At 35.9% G+C, this 27,935-nt stretch overlaps 1 protein-coding gene across 1 annotated transcript; it reads right to left on the bottom strand.

The window, feature by feature from the left end:
• Nucleotides 1–720: 720 nt before the first annotated feature.
• LOC142348302 (uncharacterized) lies at nucleotides 721–27,893 on the bottom strand. Its single transcript, XM_075399599.1, has 6 exons — nucleotides 27,287–27,893; nucleotides 21,513–21,600; nucleotides 20,401–20,432; nucleotides 19,664–19,706; nucleotides 11,436–11,592; nucleotides 721–1,141 (listed from the first exon to the last, which is right to left on the bottom strand). The coding sequence occupies exons 1-6, from the start codon at nucleotides 27,371–27,373 to the stop codon at nucleotides 910–912; spliced, it is 639 nt and encodes a 212-aa protein (XP_075255714.1). The 5' UTR covers nucleotides 27,374–27,893; the 3' UTR covers nucleotides 721–909.
• Nucleotides 27,894–27,935: the final 42 nt, after the last annotated feature.

Raw genomic sequence — 27,935 nt, 5'->3', positions numbered from 1 at the left:
GCCTCTACAAGACTTTTGCTTGCAAAAATCTGGTGAACGCACGAAAGTCTGGACATGAACGCACGAAAGGTCTGATGAACGCACGAAAGTCTGATCATGAACGCACGAAAGTCTGAACGCACGAAAGTCTGGTCATAGGCAGTTTCTGTCTGGGACGGTCTGGACATAGGCACTTTCCGTCTGGGACCTCAACCTGGGTATGCATCATCTTGAAAGAGTCTTAGCAGATAACCGTTTGCCACTCAACGAACCTCAACGCTTTTTTTCCTGTCCAGATCTGAGTAATTCATGAGAATAAAAATTTATTGACAAAACTATTTTAATTTTATTCATTCTTTTGTCCACGCTCTCGGCAGTAAGTGTTTACCAAGCGAATTCAAACCTGTTGTTTGCCGTCAATATCTCGTCTTCGCAAGTTTCCTGTTAAGATGTTGAGAATTATTCCCAGCCTATTTTATTTTCGTATGTTGTACATCAAATAAGGGTAACACCAAGACCTGCAGGGCTTATCGAAGTTCATTTTTAAATTGGCGTGGCAATGAAATAACAGTACTGAAATAAAATAAACATTCCACATTTCATACTAAGATTCAACAGGTTCTGCTTCACTTGATAATATGAAAAAGTGGAACTGTTTGCTACCTTCTCATGTCCCTCCCACCCCCCCACCCCCCAAAAAAAAGATTTAATTTAATTGCTCAAAAGTTATATTTCTAATATCAGTATATGTTAGCTGCAATGACTACAGCTCTTACGCTTTTACAGTAGCAACCAAGCTGTCATCTGTGCAAAAAAATGCATCAATTTGTTCACACCGGCTTATGGAAACAAAATATCTGGTGAACAGAAACCAGCTAAACAGTTCCAAAATTATCGCACAAGATGATCAAACAATGAAGAGAATGTTGTTTATGGGCACTGTGTCGTGATGTCTCTCTGTGGTATTATTGCAGTGGCCACAACCTCGCCAGGTTTATTTTTGCCCTTTCCCGTTGGGATGTACTCCGAGTGCCATTCGGGTGAGATCACGAACTGTTTGGGCTTGCGAAGAATTCTCTCTCGTTCTATTGTCGATCTGGATGGCGTTTTGGGAATCTCGGTCATGAGAGATTTGCTTCTCTTCAAAGTGAGATCGGCTGGTCTGAAAATTATAAAAGAATTAACATTTTTTTTGGATATAAAGATAATTGATGGCTGATAGCTGGATATTTGATTAAAAAATTCTAAGAAAAACTGAATTTGATTTTTGGCAAGAGCTTTGGTCAAGATATCTGCGGTTAAAATTCGCAACTTGCTCAAACTTGAGTCCGCTGAAGTTTTGTGGACTTTCACCAATTATCAAACCCTTTTTCAGACAATGCTATCCAATCGAACCATTTTGAAAGGTCTCTGACCTGACCAGTTATGCGACTCGACTCTGCTTTTTTGAATATATATATCATTTGTCTCATTAATTACCCCCGTGCAACGGAACAGAGCTTGATAAGAGAGACCGTCACTGCGTGAAGGTATGTTTTTCTATGGAATGCGTTTAATGCGCTTTGCGCTTAATACTGAAAAAAATAATGGGAACTATGGGTGAAAAATAAAAGTTTATTGAAGAATTCACCATTTTCAACGAATTCAACGGGGAAAATGCGGTCAAAAGTTAAAAGATATTAAAAGCAAAAAGGACAAGGAGGCTCGGTAATGTGAGTACGCACATAATGTTCCGAACTCGCTCATCCAAATTGTTGACTCAATTGGCTATCAAATGATGAAGAGATAGAAAACTTTCAAAAATTCAAATATTGTTCAATAAACAACCAATGGAATACAATAATGCTAGAGGGCCGATCGAAAGACTACTAGAAAGGACAATAATAACAACCAAACAACAAACATTTTGTTGACCAAAACTCGATGTCTATAATAAAAAAAAATACAAAAATCAAACTCGCATCAGATAAAACCTCAACAAAACAAATTAACCTATACTTCATTAGAAAAGATATGGGACTGGTTAACAAGTCGACAAAAAAGAATAAAGAAGTGCGAAGTTCAGAACTTCTTTTCCATTTTTGAAAGGAACTATTTTCCCAGTTATTAATGTTTTTAGATATCAACTGAAATCAATTAAATCTTCAATTATATTTATAAAGGAAGCAATTGAGACATGTCATTATCTAATATTCGATTAGACAAAATTTCAAAGCCAATGGGATCATCGGTTGTTGTTATAATATGAAAAAAAAGAAACCAAAAATACTTTGAAAATCTTTTATCTCGTAGTAACATTAGTAACAAAGCTGAGAAACAAATGTTTGAAGCTAAAACGATTGCAAAGGTTAAAATATAGCTCACCGGAAATGGGTTGTGACCTGTGTTTACAGAGACTGAGCTACAAATCGAGCGAGCAACTATTTAAATAAGAGGAAGCTCAAAAACCCAAATTTTTTTTGAAAACAAGCATTTTCAAAAGTCATAACAGAATTAGAATAAAAACATAAAGCGATGGTTTAAATTTCAACTTCTCAGGAAGTCAATTGGGCCTCTTAATATTGAGACTAAACCACGAGCCCACAAATAAACAAATACATAAAGAAGCGAAAAATTCAAACAATTTTACGACATGACACTTTCCAAGGCACAATAATTAAAAAATGTTACCTTTAAGAAATATAAATGGTCATTTTGTATCCATCTCAACATCAACAAGTCTTCCTTATAAGGACGACTTAGACATGACAACAAAAAGAAACCCAAAAAATGAACAGTATAGAATTCCCAAAAGCTATTTTTGAAACTAAGTAGTCGAAGCAGTCAGTCACCACGCATAACCAAGCGCAAGGAAACAACAAATGCAATTGAGACTTTTAATGAGCACGATTGAGCTACATGGTGACGAAAATAAAAGCAAGAAAGAGACGAACAAAATCTTTATTTTTAAAAATTATTTTGAAAGACAATAGAACAAAGAGCTATAAACTGAAATCTTTAACTAGATCAAGTTATAGGTCTTAGGGAAGCAATTATGATCCAATTGTTTTAGGTATACGGCTTACAACAACGAAAAGAAAGTCAAACATAGGAAAAATCAACAAACCCACTAAGTTTTTCAAGATAACTGTTTCTCAGCCCAAAAAGCACAAACTATTCAACAACAGCAATTAACATATCAAAGTACGCCCTTTTACAACGATGTGCATTTTCCCTCAATGCCCTCATTTTATTGGACTTTTCAATAATGTGATAATTCTACGAGGAAACAAATTGAACTCATAAAAATTGCAATTATGATAAAAAAAAAGAAAAATTGAAAACGCGTAGAACGAAAATAAACAAACCAAAAATGAAAGTAAAACCGTTACCAACATTAATTTATAATTCACAAAAAGTTGATTTCCGCTTGTTTTTACTGAGACTGCTCCCTAAGTTGAATGAAATAAGAAAATAGTAGCAAGGTTCAAAAAATCACCGGTATTTTCTCAAAACAAATATATTCAAAGTCATAACAGACAATAGATATCAACTGAAAAAAGTCTCAGTTCTTTTAAAGCTTCTAAAAACTAATTGGAGCCCTGATTGGGTACAGTAACTCATTGGGATCCAAATTGTATAAGAAAAGACAGAAAAACGCATGAAGCCCATAAATTTTTTAAGAAAACAATTGGTCAGAGCCATAAAAACCATGAGTTTAACTCTGAAACTATAATATAGTTTTCTTGGGTCTCGTTTATTGTAAATAGCATCTGTCAAAAGTTGAGCCATGATTTGAAATTATTGTCCGTAATTTATATAAAAAACATTTGCATAGCGGAAATATTTTGCAAAGAGGTTGCTACTCATTAAAATCTAAAAAAAAACTATTATCATAATGATCCATGTTGAGATCAAGATCAATCCAGATATTGCTGCGCGTCTGGGCAAAACACTCAATTGTTGAAATGGTTGCGAAATACTTCAATTCTATACAAAAGTTTTTAGTTTGTCAAAATTAAATAATGCATTTTGTATAATTATCGATTTTAAATTTGCAAAAACCTTGGCAAAATTATCATTCCAGAAGACTCTTTAAGCCAACGGGAGTACCACTAATTTTTTCGAGCTTTAGAAGAATAAGGCAGCAGTTTTAGGGTGTCTACATCCACCATATTTAAAGCAAGCGTTCTAAAAAAGCCATTTTTTCGACGAAAAAATTCTTAATTTTGAAAAATTTAGCATAAATTCTAGCCACAAAACTCGGATCAAACAGTTGAGCAACCCTCCTCTGTCTTTAGAGATAAAATCAATAGCACTACAGTTAAAAATTTCAACGTATTGTAGCAAAATTGACAAATATTTGATCAAAATTGACGAAATATTTGTCAAAACTGTACAAAAACAGCTGAATTACGTCTAATATTCACAAAAATTTAAACTTCGATAACTCCCTAGAAAAAGCGAAAATTCAAAAAAAATCTTTTGAATTCCACTTTCTCCGCTGGACGCGCTTTCGAATGATACCACTCACAACTCTCTACGATTATTATATCGATCGGCCAAAATTGTTTGAACAAAAAAAACCCATTTGAGTATTTATTACCTTCCCCTCAAAAGGGGTCGGAACATTCAGAATATTCAGATTCGTTCTACTATTTTTGCTTCATTTTTTGGTTGATTGCCCGCAAGGTTTTTTCATCGGTTTTCAAGGAAAACGACAACTAGAGGCACTCCAATTGTCCTACGGCTTAAATGGGTACTCTATTCTTTCATAAGAACAATCATATTGTTAAACTTTCAGTCTTTTTTGAATCATTTTCTGATGCCAACAAGATTATTCTACTTTTTTTTCAAATCTGAAGAACAATATCTTATTTGAGATTCTACTTCGCAAATGGGGGTTTAATTCCAATCTTACTAAAATTATGAGCACAAGTCGAAATGACTTAACATTTTACAAAAACAGCAGTGCGTATTTTATGTCACAAAAAAATTGAATGGTCTAAAAAAACGTATTTCCCGAGAACAAAACCCCACCTGACCAAATGACTGATGATTTTCGACCTTATTTTCGGTAAAAAGAATCAACGTCATATATCTCTACAAATAGTACCAACCAAAACGTACTCATCTTCAACAATAGAAAAATTTCCGAAAAATGGCGCGGTTGGCGTTGTGTAGTTGAGGGCAAAACAATTAACCAGGAAATATCTAAATTTATGGAGCAGCTGGAAATGGTTTGTTTGAGACTGCATGGATCACATCTGTGGCCAAAATGAAACTTGTCGATAGCACACTATTATTTCCAGAAATTTCAGGTGATGAAGTTAATCAAATTTTAAAGTTGGTTTTAAATCTCATCTATTATTATTTTAAATTTGCAGATCGCTGAACACATTCATTTTAATTTTTGTTGAACAAAAGGATATTTTGTCAATCAGATGCTTAAGCTTTCTTTTATACGCAAATTTGTGTTTTTGATAACATTCTATTAATATACTGATGAAAATTTGTTGCTTAATTTTCGTGCTAAAAATTAAATATCATATTGTAAATGAAAGTTTTCCAATGTAGAATTTTTCGGTGGCAATTTAGTATCAGCAGTTTTTAATGTATAATTTTTTTAAAACAAATTGAGAATGCGCTATTGGCTGAAAATTTACAAATCAAGTCTGAAACTTACTATTCACTATTTTCAATCGTGGGCAGCAGAAAATTGAGCAGCAAAAACTAAAGAAAGCTCTCCTAATAAAAATAAAGAATCGTTAGAGCTTAATAGAGCTCGGAAACTTAAGAAACGAAAAAAGCTGAAAATTACGAAACGTTCAATTTCATAATCAAGGAACTCTTTCGTTATGTGCCCCCCAAAAAAGCCAAACGTTTTGTGGTTTGAACGTGAAAAACTTCCGCTCTAATTAAAATGTGTTATTCACTCTTATTGCACCAAAATGGTGAGCGTAAAAAGAGATCAAAGCTGGAAACAGATTTTAAAAAAGTAGTAAAGTAGTTAAGATTCCTGTTTATCCTCTACCATTTAACAAAAATTTTCTCGAAATCAAAGAACTTTTGGTGCAGTGGAAGAAAGCAACGAACAAATTCAAAGCTTGAAGCTCAAGACTGATTGGCTAAGTGGAAAATCTTTCACCCCAACTTGTCATAACAGCCTTTCTTCATTAACTTGCTTTCTTAAACTCAACCATTATTAGCGTCTACCTGTACCAAATTTTGCGAGAGATTTACTCAGTTTTGAAACCACTTTTAACTTTTCCTATCAACCTACATTGTATGAGTGAAACGTGCTTACAAACTTCGAGGATGAAAGCCGGCAACATAAATAGAAATTTCAGTCAGTGTTTTTCTTTACTTTTTGAACTCAAAGTTGAAAAGTGGAATCTACATTCCGCCGAATAAAACGCATTCCACTAAGGATTGAGCGGCCGATTTTTTGCAGTATAATCCCCTATTTTAGTAATTTTAAAACATTAAAATGATTAAATTTTTGTTAATTGTCCTCTTACCGCCGAACATTTCTTTGAAAGTATTTTCCATTTTAGTCTATTTAATTGCCGTTTGAAAACGACTTACACCTAATTTAAGCGCTTTCTACATTGGGCGTCCAACGACGGTGGGAAATGTGAGCCACATTCTTCGTAAGTAGTTTTTGTTTGAGTTCCGGTAGACGCTAGTAATGAACCTCTCCGTCTTTAGTAAGTGGAGTAAAAAAGTTTTCACATAATGCGTCGGAAATATTAAAGGTGCCATATTTTCCGATTTTTACCAGTTATTTGAGCCAAAAATACTCGTGACTAGATCTTAATTGCTTCTGCTAACAAATCTAGAAAACTTAATTCAATAAACTGTAGATCTGTTGTATCGATGACCATAGTTATGATAACAAAGTTAATTGAAAACATTTATATTTAATTGAAATCAGACGTAGAAAATCAGAAGTCAGCTGTAAGCCAGCTGAATAGAAGTTTGACAAATACATACAACTTTGAATCTTTTCTTTCTTAAGGAAAGTTATTAGTTTTTTTGTACTATTTAAAAGACATTCAAAAATCACAACTTATATCTTAGCTGGAACCAACTATTCGGCACTTTTATCTGGGGCTTCTTTTGGTATTCTTCATCTGGTGAGACCAATCCAATTTTTTCCATATTAACAATTGTTTTCACTTTCGGTCTTTTTTTATGCCAAAGTTTTGAGCTAATTTTTTTCTCACCGTTTTTCCCCCGAATGAGTCACTAGTGTTTTATAGCCAAGCCCAGTGTATCCAGCAAAATGGAAGCGGCTGTCCTAGCGAAATGGAACAAAGATAAACTCTTTCAACAAATTTTAAAACTAAAAAAGAACAAATAATCATTTTTCGATATTAGAAAATTGAAACAGGATGAAACAACAGAACTGAAAAAAAAACAAGCAAGCAAAAAGAGAACCCCAAACAGCTCTAGACGACATCAAGTCCCAATATGACCAAGCAATGTCAGAAATTGTTTTTTGAGAGGACAAAATGAGAAAATAAGGAAACAAATTTTTGATGGCAACAAAGACAAAGAAACTAAACAAGTTTATTTAAAGAGACCGTTTTTTTTCGAAGTTTGTACCACGATTTACTAAACCTCTTGTCATATCAGACAGCACGTTTTAATCTGTTAAACAGTTTGATACAACTAGTGAAACTGCAATACATTCATACCCTTTGGCAAACATAAGCGATGTTAATAGCATTACGGATTTTTTTTGACTGGAACAAAACCTGAACGCCTTGTTTTTCAATTGGGACACAATTCTAGTGAACAATGTACTGATGGAAAAAGGCAGCTCAGCAAATAATTGACTTATTGAGTAGGTGATTATCTAAATTCAAGCCCCAGAAGGTCGCTATATGCCAAATTCCTCAAGTCAAAAAAGAATTTTGCGAACGGGACTCAAACAGCAAGGAAAAGAATAATCAAGAAATCAACAGCATTGCTGATCAAATTAGAGGCGAATTCCAATGGTCCAATGTATACATCCTCAATTATGGTCTTGAGGCAAACAATATCAGAAAAGATGGTGTGCACCAAAACACGTATGGAATTCAATGAATAGTAACAACTGTCCGGAAATATATGAAAATTATTGGGTCTCACTGTTCATCAAACGATGTTTTTTTGAGACAAATGCGTCTTAAACAGCAAAATGAAAATTTCTGGCATCCAAAAGGGGATGTAATAACTTCAATAGTACCAATGAACTTTGTTACATATGGGTGGCTTAATTCCTTGTTCTTTACGCAAAAAGTTGAATATTTATTTAGAGGAAACATCAGTTTTGTTTGTGATTCTTATAATAGGTTTTGTTTGTAAGGGGCGGGGGGAATTTGCATTTTTCAAAATAGAAAAATTGAAAACAGGAGTCAAGAACTACAAAGAAAAGAACAGAAAAGACGATGATCTCAAGTTCCGGTACATTAAATGTAGAAGCCTGAATAAAAAAAACGAAAAAATTATCTAATCTTTTGACAACTCTCGACCAGTTGTCCTTCCTAGCTGTTACCAAAACGTGGATAAAAGATTAAAATACTATTCCGGATGCTTTTCTATAGAGTAGTCATCAATTTTTTTTGCCAGCCGAGATCATCATAAACTGAATTGGAAAGACGGGGAGTTGTAGGCATATAAATATCCAAGCAGTTTTCAGTCAAAGTGAGAAATGACTTGAACACCATCAACCGAAGTTTTTTTGAATTATTATGGATAGAAAAAACTAAGCCTCTGAAAAAAAACTGCTCGTAAACGTTGCTTTTTGATCAAATTCAAACCTTTCAAAATTCTTCCTTGATGAAATGACATCGTTTATGACTCAAACGTTTACTCTAGCACTTACAATCTAATCCTGCAACATAAAAATACCTATCGCAACTGGGAAAAATTACTAAACAACTTCATTGCGGATAACAGGCTTCAGAACGTGAACACAAAAAGAAATAACATGGACAAATGGAGAAAAATTTTCTTTAATCGACTCCTATTTTATTTCTAAAAATCAAATATTTCAAACAGATATAATAGAGTCAATACTTGAAAATGATCATATCACTATTGTACATCCTTCATCATTGAAATTAGAATGAAAGCAGCAAAAGACGGAAGATTTAATGCGAGATAAAAAAAACACAAGAAGTAAGTTTGATCGTGATTTTGCTCTGCAGAACTGGTCGCCAATGTACAAAAACGTTGGAACAAGAGGAAATTTTCATAAATTAATTGAAATTCTCAAAATGTCTTAAATAATCATAAAACTTTGAAGTGAAAACAAAAAAGGAGCACAGAAAATGGCTATCAGAAGAACTGCGTAGTCTCATTACTGAAAAGCATCGAGTGTTCAATGAATGAACTAAAGATCTTAATCAAGAGCTCTTCAACAATTACAAAGTACTGAGAACCAATGTTGATTGAAAATCACCTAAAAAATCTGACGATTATACGAAAAAAATAGAAAACAACCAAATTCAAAAGAGCAATGGAAATTTTTTAAAACAAAACTAAATCAAATAAACAGACAAAAAAAATTGCAAAGGTTAAAAAGCGCCTTAACGTAATATCAGTTGAAAAAAAGCATTGCTAACTGTTTGAAAAATTGATTGGACTGTCTTGGACTTTAAGGGAAAAACAATTGCTCATATGTTTTCTTCTTATAATTTTAAGGGAAATGAATTCAATTTCAGGCGCGCAACCAGAAGAGAACTACATAAAGTTCATGACAAATTACCAACGCAAAATTAGCTCGACCAGGGTATGTACCATCCTGGGCATTGAAATATTGTAAATAGTCTGTTTGAACCCATTTATAATTTTCTATTAACAAGTGTATAAACGCAAACACATTCCCTGATAAATTGAAAGAAGCCTAATTCACTCCCATCTATCGAAAAGGCGACAGGCATAACCCTGAAAATTATCGAACAATTTCGGTGACTCCAATATTAGCTAAAATGGCTGAGAGACTTCTCTTGGAGCAAATGTCGGAACCTTTAGATATGAATAAAATAAATAACAAAAATAGATTTGGTTTCCAAACACAAAAAGTTGTGTCTTAATCCAATTATTGCCTTGATATAAAAAATAAATCAATACGTTGAAGCAAAAAAATATAGTCTGAACAATCTTTTTGTATTTAGCGAAAGTTTTTAACTCAACATGTTGGACTTTTTCAATCAAAAAACTTAAAAGTATGGTTTTGGAGAAAACGCAAGTTTCTTATTCAATGCGTTCGTTTCTATTTAAAAGAAAACAGTTTGTTACGAACGAAATAGTTGATTCCGACTGAAGAATTATAAATCACGGTGTTCCCCAAGGTACTGCACTAGGACCACTTGTATTCATAATTTGTGTAAATGACTGAGGGGAGGAAATAGGGAAAAGTTCGAATGTTCAACAATTTGCGGATAACACAGCAGTTTTATGTCATTAAAAAATCAACGGTATTTAGAAGCAGAGGCTAAAAATATTGATGAACACTGAACAAAATATGAAGAAAAACACGTTAACTCTAAATGGAGGGAAAACGGAAATAACAGTTTGCAAAAATGAGAAGTCACCAACTGTCAAAAGTCGTTCATTGAACCCAACAGATGAATGCGGATACTTAGCTGTTGTTCTTGACAAAGAGTTGACATACCAAAAACAATTTATTGCTGTGATCAGCAAAATGGCTTTAGCTATCAGATCAATTTATTTGGTACGCAACCAAATACCATTAAAGGCTCGAATAAATCTCCTTAGATGGCTTGTTTTTTCGCATTTAGAATTAAGTGTAACTTTTTTTCAAAGTTTGCGCTCCTCCTCAATTGACAAAATAATTAAACAAATTACATGGGGTATGAAATTTTGTTTTTGTCGAGCCAAATATGACAGGGCTCATAAAATACTTCTTGAAAATAAAATACTTCCCGGAGAACTCAAAGAGCAAAAACTTAATAAAATAGACCTTTCAATATTGTGCAACAAACAGACGTACAAGACTAAAAGAAAATCAGAAAAATTGGAGACGTTGAAAATAAAGTAAATAATCATACATATGATTTTTCTCTCGCAACAAAGTGTAAATCAAAATCGAGTCAAAATTCAGTTATAATCAACTTCGTTCGGAAAAGGAGTAAATTTCCAAGAGCTCTAAGAAAAGATAAATAAAAAAAATTAAAAAGAGTTAAAGGAAGAGATGCAAAAATGCACGAACGAGTTCCAATGGACAAAAAATTGAAGGATTTAAAAGTTTATTTTTATAAAATTCACGAAAACTAGAAACTGAACCTTAGTTTTTTTAATATTAATTTTAGTTATTCAAAGAAAAGATGTAGTATGTTTGATTTATAATTTTAGAACTTGTAACTTTAACCCTGGGGTTATTTGAATTTACATGTTTTCGATTTTAAAAAAATCAATTAGCTAGTGTGAATTGTGCTCAAAATCAGTCCAATCTTGACTACCTGTCGTTGATTTGTTGATGTTTACTGTTGTTATTGTTGTTGTCGGTGGGGTGTGCCCACCCATGTCTGAGACTGTCCTGCATAGTCTTCATCCTCCACCTGGCGGGAGTGAGGGTACAGTCCAACTTACGCAGACTGTCCCCTATCACCAATTTCTCTACACAAAATCAAACATCATCAGAATTTCCAAGTTGAACTCGGGGGTCGCAATCAAGCGAGATCTCAACCTGCAAATGTCCGAAATTTTGGGCGCCTATCTAAGAATGCGCCTCATTTATTTCGACAATACACCCCGAGATGATTGTTCACCTCCTTAAGTTGGTTTTGGGCACTGTTCTATGGAATATGGGCACATTTATCGGAAAAGAGAATTTTGTCAGAAAAATAAAGGAGTTCAAAGGGAGTTTGAGAACATGGACTGCGGCAGGAAATCGGCATTATAATCAAAACCTCTTAAAACCTGCTTTAAAAAATCTGTTAAAAATGTGGGCGTCAAAGGATAAGTTTCCTGTGCGTAGAATTTTTATTGCAATTTGCAAGCGTAATATTGAATGCAAAAACGGAAATCAGCCCGTATATTGCCCTTTTAAGTAGAACTGAGACCAGTCCAACTTTTAAAAAACTGAAAAATTTGTAGGAAAAAAGTAAAGAAGTTTGAATAGAAAAAATATTGAAAGCAACTCCAACAAAAAAAACTCTATCTAGAACTTGCTAGAAAAAACCACTCTAATTTTATTTTAACTGATAGAAAACAAAAGGCTCTGCATAAATATGGTGCTACAACATTTCTTTTCAATCTAAAAATGACAGATTTTTTATGAAACAAAAAGCCATGGACGTGTAGCAAAAAATCAGTTAGTAGCTCTATACATAAATGTTACAAGAAATGGGAAAATTCAATTTAGTCGAGCAAAAGCAAACAAAACCCAATTTCAACACTTAGAGCAAATCATTTCTAATTAATTTTTTCAAGATGGTTGACACTTTGAGATGGATACATCATATACATCGCGCCGATGATCATTTCCTACAACAATAACTTTTTTATGTTTCACAAATCATTGAAAATTTTTCGTACCAAAAATCAAATAATACCGTACAAGCGTAACATTACCTTTCACCACTAATGTTGGCGATAAAACCACGTTAACAAAAAAATGTTAACTCACCAGTTTTCTCACCAGTTTTCACCAGTCTATCCGTTTAAAAAGACGAGTTTTTTATTAAATTAATTCATCAAAGAATGGAGCAATCAAAAGTTTTAGAATTTTTGTTTTAAATTTATAACTGTGCATGCCCTGAAGTTCATCGTAAGACATTTTTTCATGTACTTATATTTTCGGCAGCTTTTTAATGGAGTTAAAATATTTCATTTTTCCCTGGCAAAAGATATGATGGAAAGGGTTGTGATATTTGTAAATATAAAACAATAGATTTTGAGTCAGAGACACTAAACTAAAAATAAACAAGCTTTCGGCATACAAATTGTAATTTCAATTCATTTTTTAAATAAAAAACGATAGAAGCTATGGCCTCAATTACAAGGCATTATGATTAAAAACGATCACTTGAACTCTAATTAAAAACGAAGAAAAATACGTATAGGATAAGCTTGACAGAATAAGAAACCAAAAAATATCTTATATGAAAAAACGAATGTAGACAACAAAAAAAAACAGAAAAAGGTAGAGCAGCTATTTCTTACATCAAGGAATCTTAAAAATAATAAGAGAATGATATGCTGTGTTAGAATATCGATCAAACTATAGTCTTAAACTTAGTGAGAATTAAAAAGAAAGTTTAAATTACAAGATTAGAAAGACAAAAGCAAATTGATTTTGATCAGAGAATTTATATAAATGAATCGTCAAGAAATTGTGCTTAGCATCAAAATTCGGTTCAAATTGGTGAATCTAGATAACTATTAATGTAGTGAGATTATTTGATGTAAAATCTTCCCAGCAAGTATTGAATGATTATGATACCACCGGAAATGTGAATGAATTCTTAGAAAAGTGTAAATGCATACATCTATTGTACCTCCTGCGACTGATTTCTGGGAAATTTGCAGAAGCAAACCATTTTGAGTAACATTTGCGACCCCCACTGTAAATCGTGGAGCTAAGATTAGTTTTGTATCTTGACTTTCTCGCACTTATAGTGGGTACATATACAGCTGATTTTTGAGCCTTTTTTCATCCCCAAAATCAAATCACCATCTTGATCTAATAATCAGATCTCTCCTGTAAATCTCTAATTTCTACTGTAAAATATTATTCTTGTTATTCTCTCATTTTGAGAAATTAATTTTTCTATTTAGTTAAAAATGCTCCATCTCTTTGTCAGGGCATGCAGGAGACAAAGAGATGGAGGCAAATATGAGTCAGTGGCGATGGGTCCAACATCGGCTTCACCAGACGAGGAATCCTGGGCAGTTTTTACCCAGTGGAAGACAGCAGTGAGCCTGCACCACTAGCCAATGCGGCGAGTAATGACGAGAAGAAGAACCACAAGGTGCTGAAGGATGCATATGAGAAGGAAGTTGCAGACATCAAGGAGAAACGGAACAATGTGTGATGCCATCTGGCACTGACTCTAGATGCAACAACCCTCATGCTGATGAGACATGACTGTGTGGGAGATGATGGCATTAAAGATGGAGCAAAGGCTTGGAAGCTTTTGCAAGAGAGATTTCAGAGTGTGGAGACGCCAACAGTGGTGACTTTAGTGGCACAGCTTGCTCGACTGCAGCTCGAGGATTCTGAGGATTTAGACAGCTTCTTCATCAGAGGACAGGAGTTGCTCACAAGGCTACAAGAAGCAGGGGAAGCAGTCTCAGAGACCCTCTTCAACGCCTCGGTCCTCAATGGTCTGCCAATGAGGTATGAATGTTTTGTTATACAGGAGAGCTACAACCCCGCAACGAACTTCACAGATTGAGGAAAAGGTTGCAGAACTTTCATGAGAGCACTGTGCAGACACACAAGGGACAAAGTGGTTCAGTGGCACTGGCAGTGAAGCGTGACTTCAAGAAGAGACCTAAGAAAGGAAACTGCTCTGTGTGTGTGGGAACTCTGGACACTTTGCCAAAGACTGCAGGAAGAAGGAGACAGCACAATGCAGCAAGTGTGGTGAGAAGGGTCACTTAGACAGGGCATGCAAGAGACAAAGAGATGGAGGCAAACATGAGTCAGTGGCAATGGGTCCAACATTGGCTACACCAGACAATGAATGCTGGGCAGCTCTTACCCAGTGGAAGACAGCAGGCATGCTAGTGGACAGTGGTTGTACAGATCACATAGTGACGAACATCGATGCGTTCCTGGACTTTGTGCCCATTCAATCAGTGGTCAGAAACCCCAACGGAGAGGCTTCCAGAGTGGTGGGCAGAGGCTGTGTGAGGATCAGCATACCCTCAACTAAAGGGGAGTTCCAATGCGAACTCAAAAATGTTCTGTGTGTCAGACTATTCTTCAAACTTCTCATCAGTCTGAAGATGCACGGAGTGGGAAAACAGCTTCACATTCGAGAGAGTAAATAGCTGCATGAAACTCCAGAAGGGAACTCGGGTAAAACTAACACAAAAAAATAATTTGTTTTACTTACACTACAGCGTTCTAGAATTCAAGATGAGTTCCAACAGCGTAAAACTTGACAGTGCGAGGAATTGGCACAGACGATCGGGTCATTTGAATCAAGCGGATGTGGTCAGGAATGAACCAGAGACAGTGGGGAACTCAGTGATGTATGCAATGTGTGCGCATTAGCCAAGATCACAAAGACTCTGATACCAACAGTGGCAGAGACCCAAGCAGAAGAGAAAATGGAGAGGGTGTTCACAGACGTGATGGGACCTTTCAGAGTAGAGTCACTGTCAGGGTTCCGGTTCTGAATTGTGTTTGCAGACCAGCACACGAAATTTGTGTATTTGGACATGCTTAAAGCAAAGAGTTAAGCACTGGCCAGCCTGAAGAAGTTTGTTCTCAGTGTGGGGACGCCCAAGAAGCTGAGACAAGACAATGCGAAGAAGTTCCTCTCAGAGCAGTTTAGGATGTACTGTTTAGATGCAGGCATTCTACAGGAGAAGACCTACCAGAGACGCCGCAACAGAATGGTTTAGCTGATAGGTGCAACAGGACACTGCTGGAGATGGCAAAATGCTTGCTCATTGCTTCGGGTCTTCATAAGATGATGTGGGGAGCAGCAATTCTCCATGCAACAAGGATCAGAAACTTGGATTTAAGACGAGTAGAAGACAAATGCCCAGCAGAGCTGATGCGAGGTATAAAACCTAAGCATTCAATTATTAAACTATCTATTTTTGGTTGCACAGTCTTCATGAGGAAGCCGGACAGAGATGTCAGTAAACCTGAACCCAAGGCACTGGAAGGAAAATTTGTGGGTTACACGGAAGAAGACAACGGATACCTGGTGTACGTACCCAACACACGCAAGGTTGTGGCAGTTCGAGATGTGATCATCAAGGAGTCCGAAGTGGGCTCAATCCCTGACAGCACAGAGACGCCAGACGTACTAGATGAGGGGTCACACCAACTGGGGATCTGGTCATCAAGGCGATTGCAACAAAGAGGAGCAGGGAACATCCTCGGCAATAAAGGAGGAGTGGCATGACGCAGAGAGCGTGAACACTCAAGAAGCGACACTGAAACAAGATGGTTCAAATGCTGAGGAAGCAGCACTGAATGAAGAATCTACTGCAACAAGAGGGAGTCTCAGAGACTCGGAGTCACTGGAAGACAGTGAAACGGAGGACTTCCCACAGACAGTTGGCTTCCTTTAAGAGGCACTGGAGCAAGTGGACAGGGAAGAGCCCAGACGAGGGACACGAGCAAGGAATGTTCCGCAATTTTTTGGAGAAGCCAGGACCCATCTTGCTGTGACTGAGGGTGACTATGTGGAACCCAAAACAGTGTACGAAGCCAAGCAAGGTGACGATTGGGACCAGTGGCACCGGGCAATGAAGGACGAAGTCAAGGCACTCCAAGATAACGAGACTTGGAGCCTAGTGAGACCACCAACAGACAGGGACGTCATACCGGGCAAATGGGTCTAAGAACTGAAATTGGGACCCAGTGGTCAAGTGGTTAATTAAAAAGCACGCTGTGTTGCGAAAGGCTTCAAACAAGTGGAAGGACTGGACTACTTTGAGACTTTTGCGCCTACCTGAAAGCTAGAGAAATTCAGGATTCTACTTCAACTATCAGCGAAGCAGGGCTATGTGGTGCACCAGTTTGATGTCAAGACGGCTTTCCTGCACTCACCAATAGAGTATGAAGTTTATCTGGATCAGCCAAAGGAGTCTTTAAAACAAGGATCAGATGGGGAAAATTAGTATGCCGACTGAATAAATCAATTTATGTTATGAAACAGGCAGCTAACAACTGGTATAAGGAACTGCAAACTTTTTCTGAGACAGGGGTTCACCAGAAGCAAGAATGACCATTGCTTGTTTGCATGAGCAGAGACAGAGGGTCACACCTTCATCTTGGTCCTGTTTGACGACATCATAGTGGCATCAAGAAGCATGAGAGTGACCTCCGATGTCAAAAAAGCACTCGAAGCAACATTTCACATGGAAGACAGAGGGAGATTACACTGGTTTCTGGGTATAAGAATCAAACAAGAAGAGGGCAAGTTCACATTTGACCAAGAACGCTACATGGAAACAATGCTTGAGTGGTTTCAAATGGATCATTGGAAACCCTCAAGAACTCCAGCTGATTGGAATTTGAAAATTCAGACAGCACAGAACAGAGACGAAGAAGTGGACCAGAGGATCTACAGAAGCTTGGTTGAATCACTTCTGTATCTGTCCAAACAGACGGGGCCAGACATCATGTTCACAGTCAACCTTCTGTCCAGACACATGAGTGCACCTACCAATCAATACTGGATGTGCGGAAGAAGACTTCGGCGATATCTTCAAGGTTCAAAAGGGTTAAAACTTACTTTCACAAAAGAATCCAGTTTGGATTTAGTGGGGGAAAGTGATGCAGACTGGTCTGGAGATTCGAACGACGGAAAATCAACAACGGGCTATTCCTTCAAGCTCAACGGACGTGGCGCAGCACTCAGCTGGGGTGTCAAGAAGCAGGCCACAGTTACTCCTTCTTCATCAGAAGCAGAATATCAGGGCTTGTCAGCAGCAGTTCAAGAAGCATTGTATCTAAAACAACTTCCGGACGATTTCGGCATCCAACAGAAAAATCCAATAGCAATTGGAGAGGACAACCAATATTGTATCAGACTTTGCCAAAACCCAGTCATGCACAAGGGTAGCAAACACATCGAGACAAAGTTCCACTTCATTCGGGACAAGACGGAGGATCGGACTATTTCAGTTCATTACGTCCCGACAGATAAAATGGCAGCGAACATCTTCACAAAGTCCTTACCCCTTCCGAAAGTGGAAGCATTCAGGGCAGTTTTGATGGGAGCAGACTCTACGCAATCAGCTCAAGTCTGAGCGGGGGTGTTAGAATATCGATCAAACTATGGTCTTGAAGATAGTGAGAATTAGAAAGAAAGTTTTACTTACAAGATTAAAAGACAAAAGCAAATTGATTTTGCTCAGAGAATTTATAGAAATGAATCGTCAGGAAATGGTGCTTAGAATCAATATTCGGTTCAAATTGGTGAATCTAGGTAACTATTATTAGAGTGAGATTATTTGATGTAAAATCTTCCCAGCATGTATTGAATGATTATGATACCACCGGAAATGTGAATGAATTCTTAGAAAAGTGTTAATGCATATCATCTATTGTACCTCCTGCGACAGATTTCTGGAAAATTTGCAGAAGCAAACCATCTTGGGTAACCCTTGCGACCCCCTGTAAATCGTGGAGCTAAGATTAGTTTTTTATCTTGACTTTCTCGCACTTATAATGGGTATATATACAGCTGATTTTTGAGCCTTTTTTCATCACCAAAATCAAATAATCATCTTGATCTAATAATGAGATCTCTCCTGTAAATCTCTAAATTCTACTGCAAAATATCATTCTTGTTATTCACTCATTTTGAGAAATTAATTTTTCTATTTAGTTAAAAACGCTTTTTATTCCGCTTGCGAAAACCCATAACCCAACATGCTGAGAACTTTTTACTTCTAAAAGTTTACTTTCAAAAAACGAAATAAAACACGCTAAATTCAGTGTTTGTTTACTAATCAATTTCCGTGCACATAATCCAAGATCGTTTTAATCCAATTTCAAAATACAGCACTGTGGAAAAGAATGAATTTTTTGTGTTTTACAGCGTAATATTTTTTTATGTTTTAAGTCAGTTGTAATCCAATAGGTAATTGATCAATGGAAATATACTAGCTTTTGTTGACGATGGCAGCAAACAGTTTTTTATGGTTTCAATTTTTAAATAAGATGCTTTCTTTAATGTCTTTAGGCGCGATGCAAAGAGAAGAAAAAGACAATAATACCATCTTTTTTATTTAAAAAAATGAAAAGGAACTGAAGGTCCATTGGAGTGACAGTAGTTTTAGGGGAAAAAATTTAAATATAATTTGCACTTTTGTTAACACCGTGGTTTTCTACTTTGTTTTTTTGAAAAAAACGGATGCCAGAGCAGAAGATGAGTGCTGAAATGAGAACGACAGTCTCAAGACTTTTAAACGGAGGTTCTTTGTTACTAAAGCGGAGCTACATTTGGGGATCAATTTTTTTTCTCATAGGCTCATAGGGAAAGATCCACAATTTGCTGTTAATGCAATACATTCTAATGATGCTAAAATTGAGGTTATCGTTCTCATTTGAAGGCAACTGCTGTCGCTGTTAAGTGGTCTCTCTCTTAATATTTATAAATGTCGAATTTGCTCAATTAAAGACTAGCCGAAAAAGACTACTGTCGCATGATAAAAAGACCATTCTCGACCAATAACGGGTATTAACGGGTAGGCTCAGAACTTGGGTCGGCCTATTAAAGGTCTTAAGTCGAGTTCTAGAACATAATTTTTGAGTATATTCACCGACTCCGACCGTTATCTTGCAAGAATCTTGCCTATAACGATTATCTTACAAGACCTCGCCGAAGACAGTTATCTTATAAGACTCTTACAAGATAACCGTCCTATGAAGAAGGCGGATATTTTGCAAGAAATATGCAAGAGTATTTGTAATAAAAATCCAGAATTTAGTTACATAAACTTCAATAATTCTCCATTGAGAACTATTGTTTTGAATTGTACTTACCATGCTCGGTTGCACTCTTGAGAAATGAGCGATCGTTGAACTTCTGAAAAAACAGAGAGACGAAATAATATTCAGTCGAAACGTTTACCAGAACACAAAGCTACTTTTAAAAAATGTGGCTATGGCTCAGAGGCCTCTATTTGAAGGATTAAGAGTAAGTAATGACACCCCACTTCTACAGTCCATTAATATAAGAGAGTGGAAAACAGCTTTCAAGCTGATTTTCTATTTGCACACAATTTTGGTACAAGTAGAAACTTGTAATGTTTAAATAAAATATTTTTAAACAAAAATTTATATCCTCGCTAGCTACAGTTTCAAACCTTTCAAAATAACCAGGTATATTTTTGGAAAAAACTACAATGTCTTAAGAACTTAAGAATTTGAATTATGCTTGAGCTTCTGTCTATTTGAAAAAGTTACGAAAGCCGAACAAACAAAAACACAACGTAAATTAAATCATTGCTGTAAAATCGAAACGAAACTCTATTTTGGTAAACAGTCTATTTTTTTAAAAAAAATCTTTTGGAATTTAAATTCAGAGAACCTTAGTTTCCTCTCGCATTGGCTGATGTTAAAAGATAAGTTATTACCCCCCCCCCCCCTCATTGTGTCTCAAGAATTCGTGAACCCATTGGGTGAATAAAGTATTCCCTATAAGCAGTAGAACTTGAACATACCTCAGAAAATCAGACTCGTGCAAAAAATTACATCAAATTAGTTTTAATTGTTCTTACCATTTCCGTAGAATCAGCGCTTCTGTGAAGAGCTAAAAATAAAAACAACAGTTCAATTGTAATCAATATTAAAAGCTGCAGTATTTTATGGAAAAGAATTGTTTTGTGAGACACGGAGAAAAAGAGAGACCAGCCTTTGGAATAATAAATTGTTCCGACAGATTGTTCTCCTGCTTAAATGACAAATGAAAGATGTTTTGAATTGAATGGAATTATGGCGGAAATAAAAATGTGTGGTGAGTTTTATGGTTATATTGTAGTGTACACTTTATATATTGCAGACGAATAAACAATGGGCTTGAGGAAAAGAATGGAAGAAATGTTTACTTTTCCATCGCCAGGTGTTTTTGAACAGCAGATCAGTTTTTAACCTCTGCATAAATGGTCCAAAGTTGGGTTATCAAAAAAAAAACGTCGGGAATATTTTGGTTCATTTACTAATAACCCAGATATTACGGTGATAGACAACACATATTAATTCTGATTATAAACCTTATCTAATATATTTAATAGACTGTAGCGCTGTTTTCTACATTTTTTCTTAGAAGCCAATTTTGATTTTGTTTTATCTGGCTAAAACTCTTCCAAGCAGGGTGCTTCGATCGCCATACTATTTTCGTTTGTTTTGAAGACTTCCCTGGACTTTGTATTCAGTAATTACAGCGCTCCTATTTTCGTTATATGCTATTCTTGTTCTTATAATGAGTAAACTAAGTTTACGTCTGTTGCTCTTCATCGGCTCGTGAAACCGATAAGATCTCTTGCGATATCTACGATATTAGGTCCCCATTCCGGTGAACAAAAGGTTTTGTTCTCATAAGCACGTCTGAACATACGAATGCATGTTTTTGAATTTTGAACTGATGATAGTTTGAACCCTTCATAATGAACATATTCTACGTTGGGGTTGGCGTTGGGGTTAGGGTTGGGGGGGGGGGGGGGTATTTATAACCGTTGATAAATGTCAAGTAAAAAGTGCAAAAGCAAAATCGTAGTGAATTTTTAGCACTCGTTTTAATTAAAAATCAATTTTCTGTGAAATTCGGATGCAAATTTTTTGATAACTGAAGTTTTCTGCTTAACGAGACAATATCTATGTGAACATTCCTTACGGAGGTGTCTGTGTGGAGTGAGATGTACATCTCTGTGCCACCAAGGACTGCTCTCTTCTGTTCTCAGAGCACAGTTGGCAGAATGGCTCTAAAGCAGAAAAAAAAACAATTTAATGATAATTTTTGTCGCCCTGATGAGACAATTAGTTTAACAGAATTGTTCTTTTGACTTATCCAATGAGAGAGGAGGTCAAATGAAACAGGTCGTTTTTACAGTTTTCATCTAAAGCGCGGCTAGGCAGAACCAGAACAAATGATATCACCTTATCGGATAATTTTCTATAAAAATTAATATAGATTAGAAAAAATGAAAAGAAATGATCGAAGATTTCAATTTTACATGATTTTGGTCAGATCGCTGTATAAATCAAATTTAATCTGTCAAGTACAATATCATGATTTTCAAGTTTTTCTGAATTTGTCATTGTCATAAATGCGTGTAAATGGACTGCATATACACTGATTCAAAACTGATTCTTCGATTTACTTTGTGAATGTGAGGATTCAGCTCTGAAAGGTCCTGGGACTAGGATCCGGTTTTGATGAAGTTGAAACTAGCAAAAATCAGAATAACTTTTAGAGAATTAACGCATACTTTTTTGTCTATGTCGGAATCTCTTTCCTGGTTATGATTATTTTAAGATGGTTAACAAAGATAATTTTACGTTTTAGTTTTGGAAATTTGGACTTCATAAAAAAATAGTTTGATCCCTTATCGTTTCCTTCCGTTTTCTGGGCGAAAAACTTAACTTTTCTAAAAGTTGAATGGAAAAATTAATTGACGTAGCTCCAAAGCAAAAACTGAGGCCTTGAAAACGTGAATGTTTTTTTAAAGGTAATCAAAGGTTATCATTTTTAAAAAACAAATTATTAAAATTTTCAAAAACTTAAAAAATTATCAAACTGCTAAAGAAGTCAATTCGAAGTCAATATCTGGCTTTTTTAAAGTTTCAATATCAGAAGTCACTCGATAACGTACGTATCTCACCTGCCATTGCGCATTGGGGAAAACACGTAAGAAACTGAGATTAAAAAAACAGATGAACTTTTGGCCAAAAAATGTTTTGGCCAAACTTTTGTCCGAAACGCAAACAAAAAGTAAACAGCAGTTTTTTTGTGAAGAAATACAGTTTGAGGAGTTGCCAATAAACTTGTTGCATACTCCTACCACTTAGTTTTTTAGAAATGTTAGAAACAAGGTACTGGGAAGCTTTTCCTTCATAACACAATGCAATTCACTTTTAGATCAACTCTAACAGCACATCGGTTTGCATCTGAAAGAATGATTGTTGTCTTTTAAGCAGCTTCAAAAAATATATTCCGGTTTGTGTAAAAGAGAGTTTTAAAAAATGAGCACCATGCTTGAATCGCACGAGACACTGCAAAATATAATCAAAAATTTCTGAGAACAGTTCATTTGGAGTCTCTATACCCATAGAACTCAACGCATTGAAATGCTAAGTTGAGTGAGCCTCTCAAAAACATGGTTACAGCTCTTCCGTCAATTTAAGTGATGAGATAGCGAATTCTCAAAACATTCGAAGTCATTAAAATTCCATCTTGTAGAGCTTCCATCTTCCATCTTGTAGAGCTTCCAAATTCCATCTTCCATCAAGTGCTAGAAGTTTGTTGACGTTTACCGAAAATTGCAAAGGGCAGGATTAAGCTAAGGATTTTGTGATACCTGATACTTTTTATTTAATTTAGTGCAGTAAATCTCGATACGATCCAACAATTTAGTTCGTACTTATTTGCCCTTTATTCCATTATTTTATTCAGATCTAATTCTGTTTCTCGCTTGTTAGTTGTTTTCTGCTCATCCGTATTTCATTTTCACTGCATGCTTCGAAACTTGCTCTTTGTTGAGAACCACTTGAGTTTTCATAGTCTTAACTTTTCAAAACAATTTCAGTAGCCAGAATCTCTTTTGACTACGCTCCACCATGCTGACCTCACATTTTAAGTATGCATTTCGCCTTGCAAAATCCGCTCCTGATTTCGAAATTGTGTCTTCGGGCTGCGAAGCCGACAGCAAAAAATAAATTAGGACATCGCGCAGTCAGATAAAGAGAACTCCCCTGAAAATCGATGCCTTTTGGGACTAAACCACACCTGACCTCCTCACCGTTAGGAAAAGTGGAGGGCACAATACAAGTTAGCTAGCTAAAGAGAATATGATCTTGGATACTCTTCTCGGCACTAAACCAAAAATGGTAAATGTGCCCCTGGAACCCATATACGAAAAAACGATCCTCGATTCTTCAGCACAATCAGAATGGCAACGTAATGATTGCAACGCTTAGCAGAAAATGAACTGACAAAATAAATGCCAACAAATGACAGAAATCGACATAATGGGTGGGGATAAACCATGGCCGCTTGGCGACGAATAAACAGTTTCATTGCTCTATCTCAGCATTGGTGTGGCTTTGCGCCAAATTCTTAACAGCAAAAACCCAAACATCAAGGTAAATATTCTTTCCACCGTAGAATTTTGGAAGAATGTAGTAGGGGTTTTCATCAGACCCTGAAATATATCGTTTGATGGACACGTTTTTCTCATCACAAAAAAACTAGGAGAATCAGTGGAACATTTTAACGTAAAACTCAAAGAAATAGCGAAAAATTGCGACTTTGAGAATAAAGAAGAGACGCTAATAAAAGATGTCTTCATCACAAACATAATCGACCCCGAAATAAAAAAAAGGTGTTGAAAAAAAGATCTCGAGCTGGCAATTAAAATGGAGCTCGGGTTGCAAAGTCAGAGTCAAATACAAGCTCATAACAAATTATTTGGCCCGACAAGCGTTAACGCAATACAATATCCGTCCAACAAACGTTCCTCAATTTAGTCTCCCACAATGAACTTCCCAAGACAAGGCTCTCGACCACCACCGTTTCACTGTCCTAATAGCGGTGTGGTACGGGTTCCTGGTCACCGAGAAAAAAGCATTGCCAGAGAAAAAGCATCTAACAATTGTGGTTTGCTAAATCATTTTGTCAAGGTCTGAAGAAAACAAAACAAAACAAGAAAAGTACAAAACCAGAAAAAATAGTCAACGCAGTAGAAAAAGCTCAGCCCGAAGACTTAGTGAACTTTTTACACTCATTGACATGACTGTACAAATCAGACTACAGTGGAGAGGACGATATGGTTGCCACAGCCAACGATGATCTCGAGAAAATTGAACCTCTAAATTTGCACATCAAAATTGAAGACATTTTAACTTCTCTACCCGCTAATTCACGAACCACATGCAGCATCTTGGATAAATCACTGTTTAGATGAAGACAAAGTTCCCCCTGAGGTGGTCGTTCCGATGGTCAACGGGAAATTGGATATCGCAGCGACATTGAGGTCAAAAAGGGCATCACGAGAGCAGCAGGCTACGCCAACGAGAGAGATAAGAAGAGCTCAGACGCAAAATCCTGATTTCTCCGTTCTAATCTTTCTAGACCCATTCCCGTCTCAAAGCGCGCGGTACAACTGAAACTGACCCGTAAAAGTTGCGGAAAAGAAGAGGTCAAAAAAGAATCTCGAGGTTTTATACGAAGTGCTGGCTCCAAGGTCCAACATCGTAAAAGTCAGCATTACGGTCGATCATCAAAGAACCAGGAAAATTAGTGGTTACGATGCGCAAAAGTGTCATTGCAAAATTCGGTGCCCACCTCGAACGGCAATTTCCCCTCAAAGTGTATGCTGACCGTTGCGGGCACAGAACTAGTGAGAAATTGGTAGAGGAAAAGAACCGAAGTAACGTGAAAAAATTTAGTAACAAAATCGGAGTTGACAAGAGAGTTAAGCATAAGAAACACGAACTGTGAAGCGAGGTATCGTCCTCGAAATCAAATAATGCACGCCCGATGCGGGGTCACGTTCCTAGGACACCAAACTTCTCGGCCATCGGAAGTCAAAACTTGGAATTAAAAGAAGACTCACCCGATAAATTGACTTTTCCGATGACAAAGGAACCGCCAACGCTCCTGCAACAAGTATCTTTATCTCAAGCGAACCCCAATACAGGCAAAATTTACGTGGAAAAACCAGACGATGCCCGAAATATTACGTTTTGATGAAACATCTTCTGATTCGCCTATCACTGCCCAACAAAACGCCAACGCTGAGCCGGTGATGTCAAAAAATTCCACCCCACCAGCACTTCTGTTGTTGAAATTGTTCGAACAACAGCAGAACAATCTCTGGAAGAGCTAAAAATCACTCCTGTTATAGGAAATATGTCTCCCCCGAACCGCGATTGATGTATTTGGCTAATTACAGGGACTCCATACCCAAATAGGATACATTACAATGACTATTATTAAAGCAAAACTGAACACTAAATCGGAAAAGATTTTTTCAAGTTCACTCTCAAACTTAACATTGTATTTTGGAAAGTATCATTAGCTATGATAACGATTACATATTTTGTTATAACACATTTAACCGGGGACCAAGTATTAATATTGTAAATAAGTTCTTATTATGAAAATTCGTTCTTATTGTAAATTTTTATTATAGTTCCAAGGGGTATATGACACATGATCATCTTCATTTAATTTAGTGCCGTAAATCTGAATACGATGCAAAAATTTAATTCACATTTATTGGACTTTCATGCCATTATTTTACTCAGATCTTATTTCATGTTTTCCGCTTTGTTTTCGTCGTCTCTTTATCCATATTTTGTTTCCCGCTGCATGATCAAACATGTCTGTTCCTACTTGCTATTTGATTACTTCAATTTTTATAGTCTCATCTTTTCAATTCAAATTCAGTAATCGGAATCTCTTCTGATTTCGCTCCGCAAAGTTGAGCTCCTAACTTAAGTAACCATTACGACTGGTGAAATCCAATCCTGATATTGAAAGAGTGTCTTCACACCGCGAAGCTGATAGTAAAAAAATAAATTACAGATCCATTCCTTGTTTGGTTTTCAAAAGATTTCTATGTATAAATAGATTAATTTAAATTTGATTTTTCATTTGTACAAAACAGTCTCAAAACAAACAAAAACGGGGAAGCGTTTGTTCAGTTTACGTCATAGTATAATGTAATATACCGCTAAGCTTTCAGAAACTTTCTGATTCACAAAAACCTCAACATTGAGATATTTTAACGAACTGAAGAAAAATTATAGTGTATGTCCTCAAGTTTTTACCACTTTTTCAAATAGCTGTCTTTTTTAAACTTATCATTAGTTATTGAGCAGCTGCCAAAAATTCTTTTTCTATGCTTGCCTTTTTGCTGTGATCACGTTGTTTTTATACAAACTATGAAAACCAAAAAAATAGCAAATGCGCATCCCGATTGTGAATAATTTTGCTAAGCTGTCATTCGATCTATTTGTTCTCTTACAGTTAATGAGAAGAAAATATCAAAGCATAAACGTTTCAAAGGAAAACCAGCCACTCATCGCATTACTAAGGAACAGATTTCAAATCAGAACCACACTTTTGAAACCCCAAAAACAACTTAGGACTCGAATGTCTTTGGCGAAGAGGCAACATTTCAAGTCTGGGCAATACCACAATTTCAGTGACACCAAAAGTTTTGGTTTTTAGGGCTTTCTAATAATGTTATACTTGTATCGACTCTCAGAAGATATTGACCTTAGAACTAAAAAATTAATCTTTGTTATCACCTAACAAAAGAATTTTGCTCTGGCCTAATGTTCCTAGGTTTATGAATCTGATGAAGAATTAGAACAATAACGTTTGTCGGAAATAAGAGCCTGGCGTGAAATTTACTTGAAACTGGTCTGATTAAAACTTACCAATCTGGGCACTCGGTTTAAAGAATGGTAAACTCTGCCATCGTACATCAAAGTGTCTTGAATATTCTTCTTACCACAGTAAGACATACCTTCAAATTATTATATCTTCAACTCTATCATTAAACAAAGACAGCTTTTGAACAGCTGTTAAATTAGATAACTTTATAAACTGCGATTTTTCAATTACGTAACAGATACGTGACGCAAACTTAAGTGAATCAATTGAGAATTTTTTGGTTGATTTAATTTTTCATTATGTAACACATTTACAAAATTGTTGTCTATTTGACCGAATCAAAGAAATATATTTTGCATGGGCGGAACCCTAGTTATAGATCAATAAAACTTAGTTGTAAGCTATTGATCCATGGATTATTAATTGCAATTTTATAACCAAAATGCTATTAACTAAATACTATAAAACAACAGGGAGGTTTTCCCGCGGTTTAATTGCTTTTTTTTCAATGGAATAAACGGCGGCGAACAATTTTTTCGACAAATTTGTTTGTTTTTTTTGAAGGAAACATAAATTTGATTGTTTTGAGTGACCTTAGATTTTCACGCTTGGTTTTGTTTTATAATTGTAAACAAAAAACATACCAAATGTAAACAAGAAAATTTTGAAAACATGAATAATTGAACGACCATC

Source organism: Convolutriloba macropyga, chromosome 10, assembly GCF_964194025.1.
Source record: "Convolutriloba macropyga chromosome 10, txConMacr16.3, whole genome shotgun sequence".
NCBI lineage: Eukaryota > Metazoa > Xenacoelomorpha > Acoela > Convolutidae > Convolutriloba > Convolutriloba macropyga.
This window is presented reverse-complemented; position numbering and strand designations above follow the sequence as displayed.

What these genes read in the sequence shown, in the direction of transcription:
- LOC142348302 (XM_075399599.1), bottom strand. Translation starts at nt 27,373, where the DNA reads ATGTCTTACTGTGGTAAGAAGAATATTCAAGACACTTTGATGTACGAT. An exon ending in GCGCTGATTCTACGGAAATG is followed by an intron (nt 19,707 to 20,400) that starts GTAAGAACAATT and finishes CTGTTTTTTCAG; the next exon opens with AAGTTCAACGATCGCTCATT. An exon ending in CATCAACAAATCAACGACAG is followed by an intron (nt 1,142 to 11,435) that starts GTAGTCAAGATT and finishes TATAATTTTCAG; the next exon opens with ACCAGCCGATCTCACTTTGA.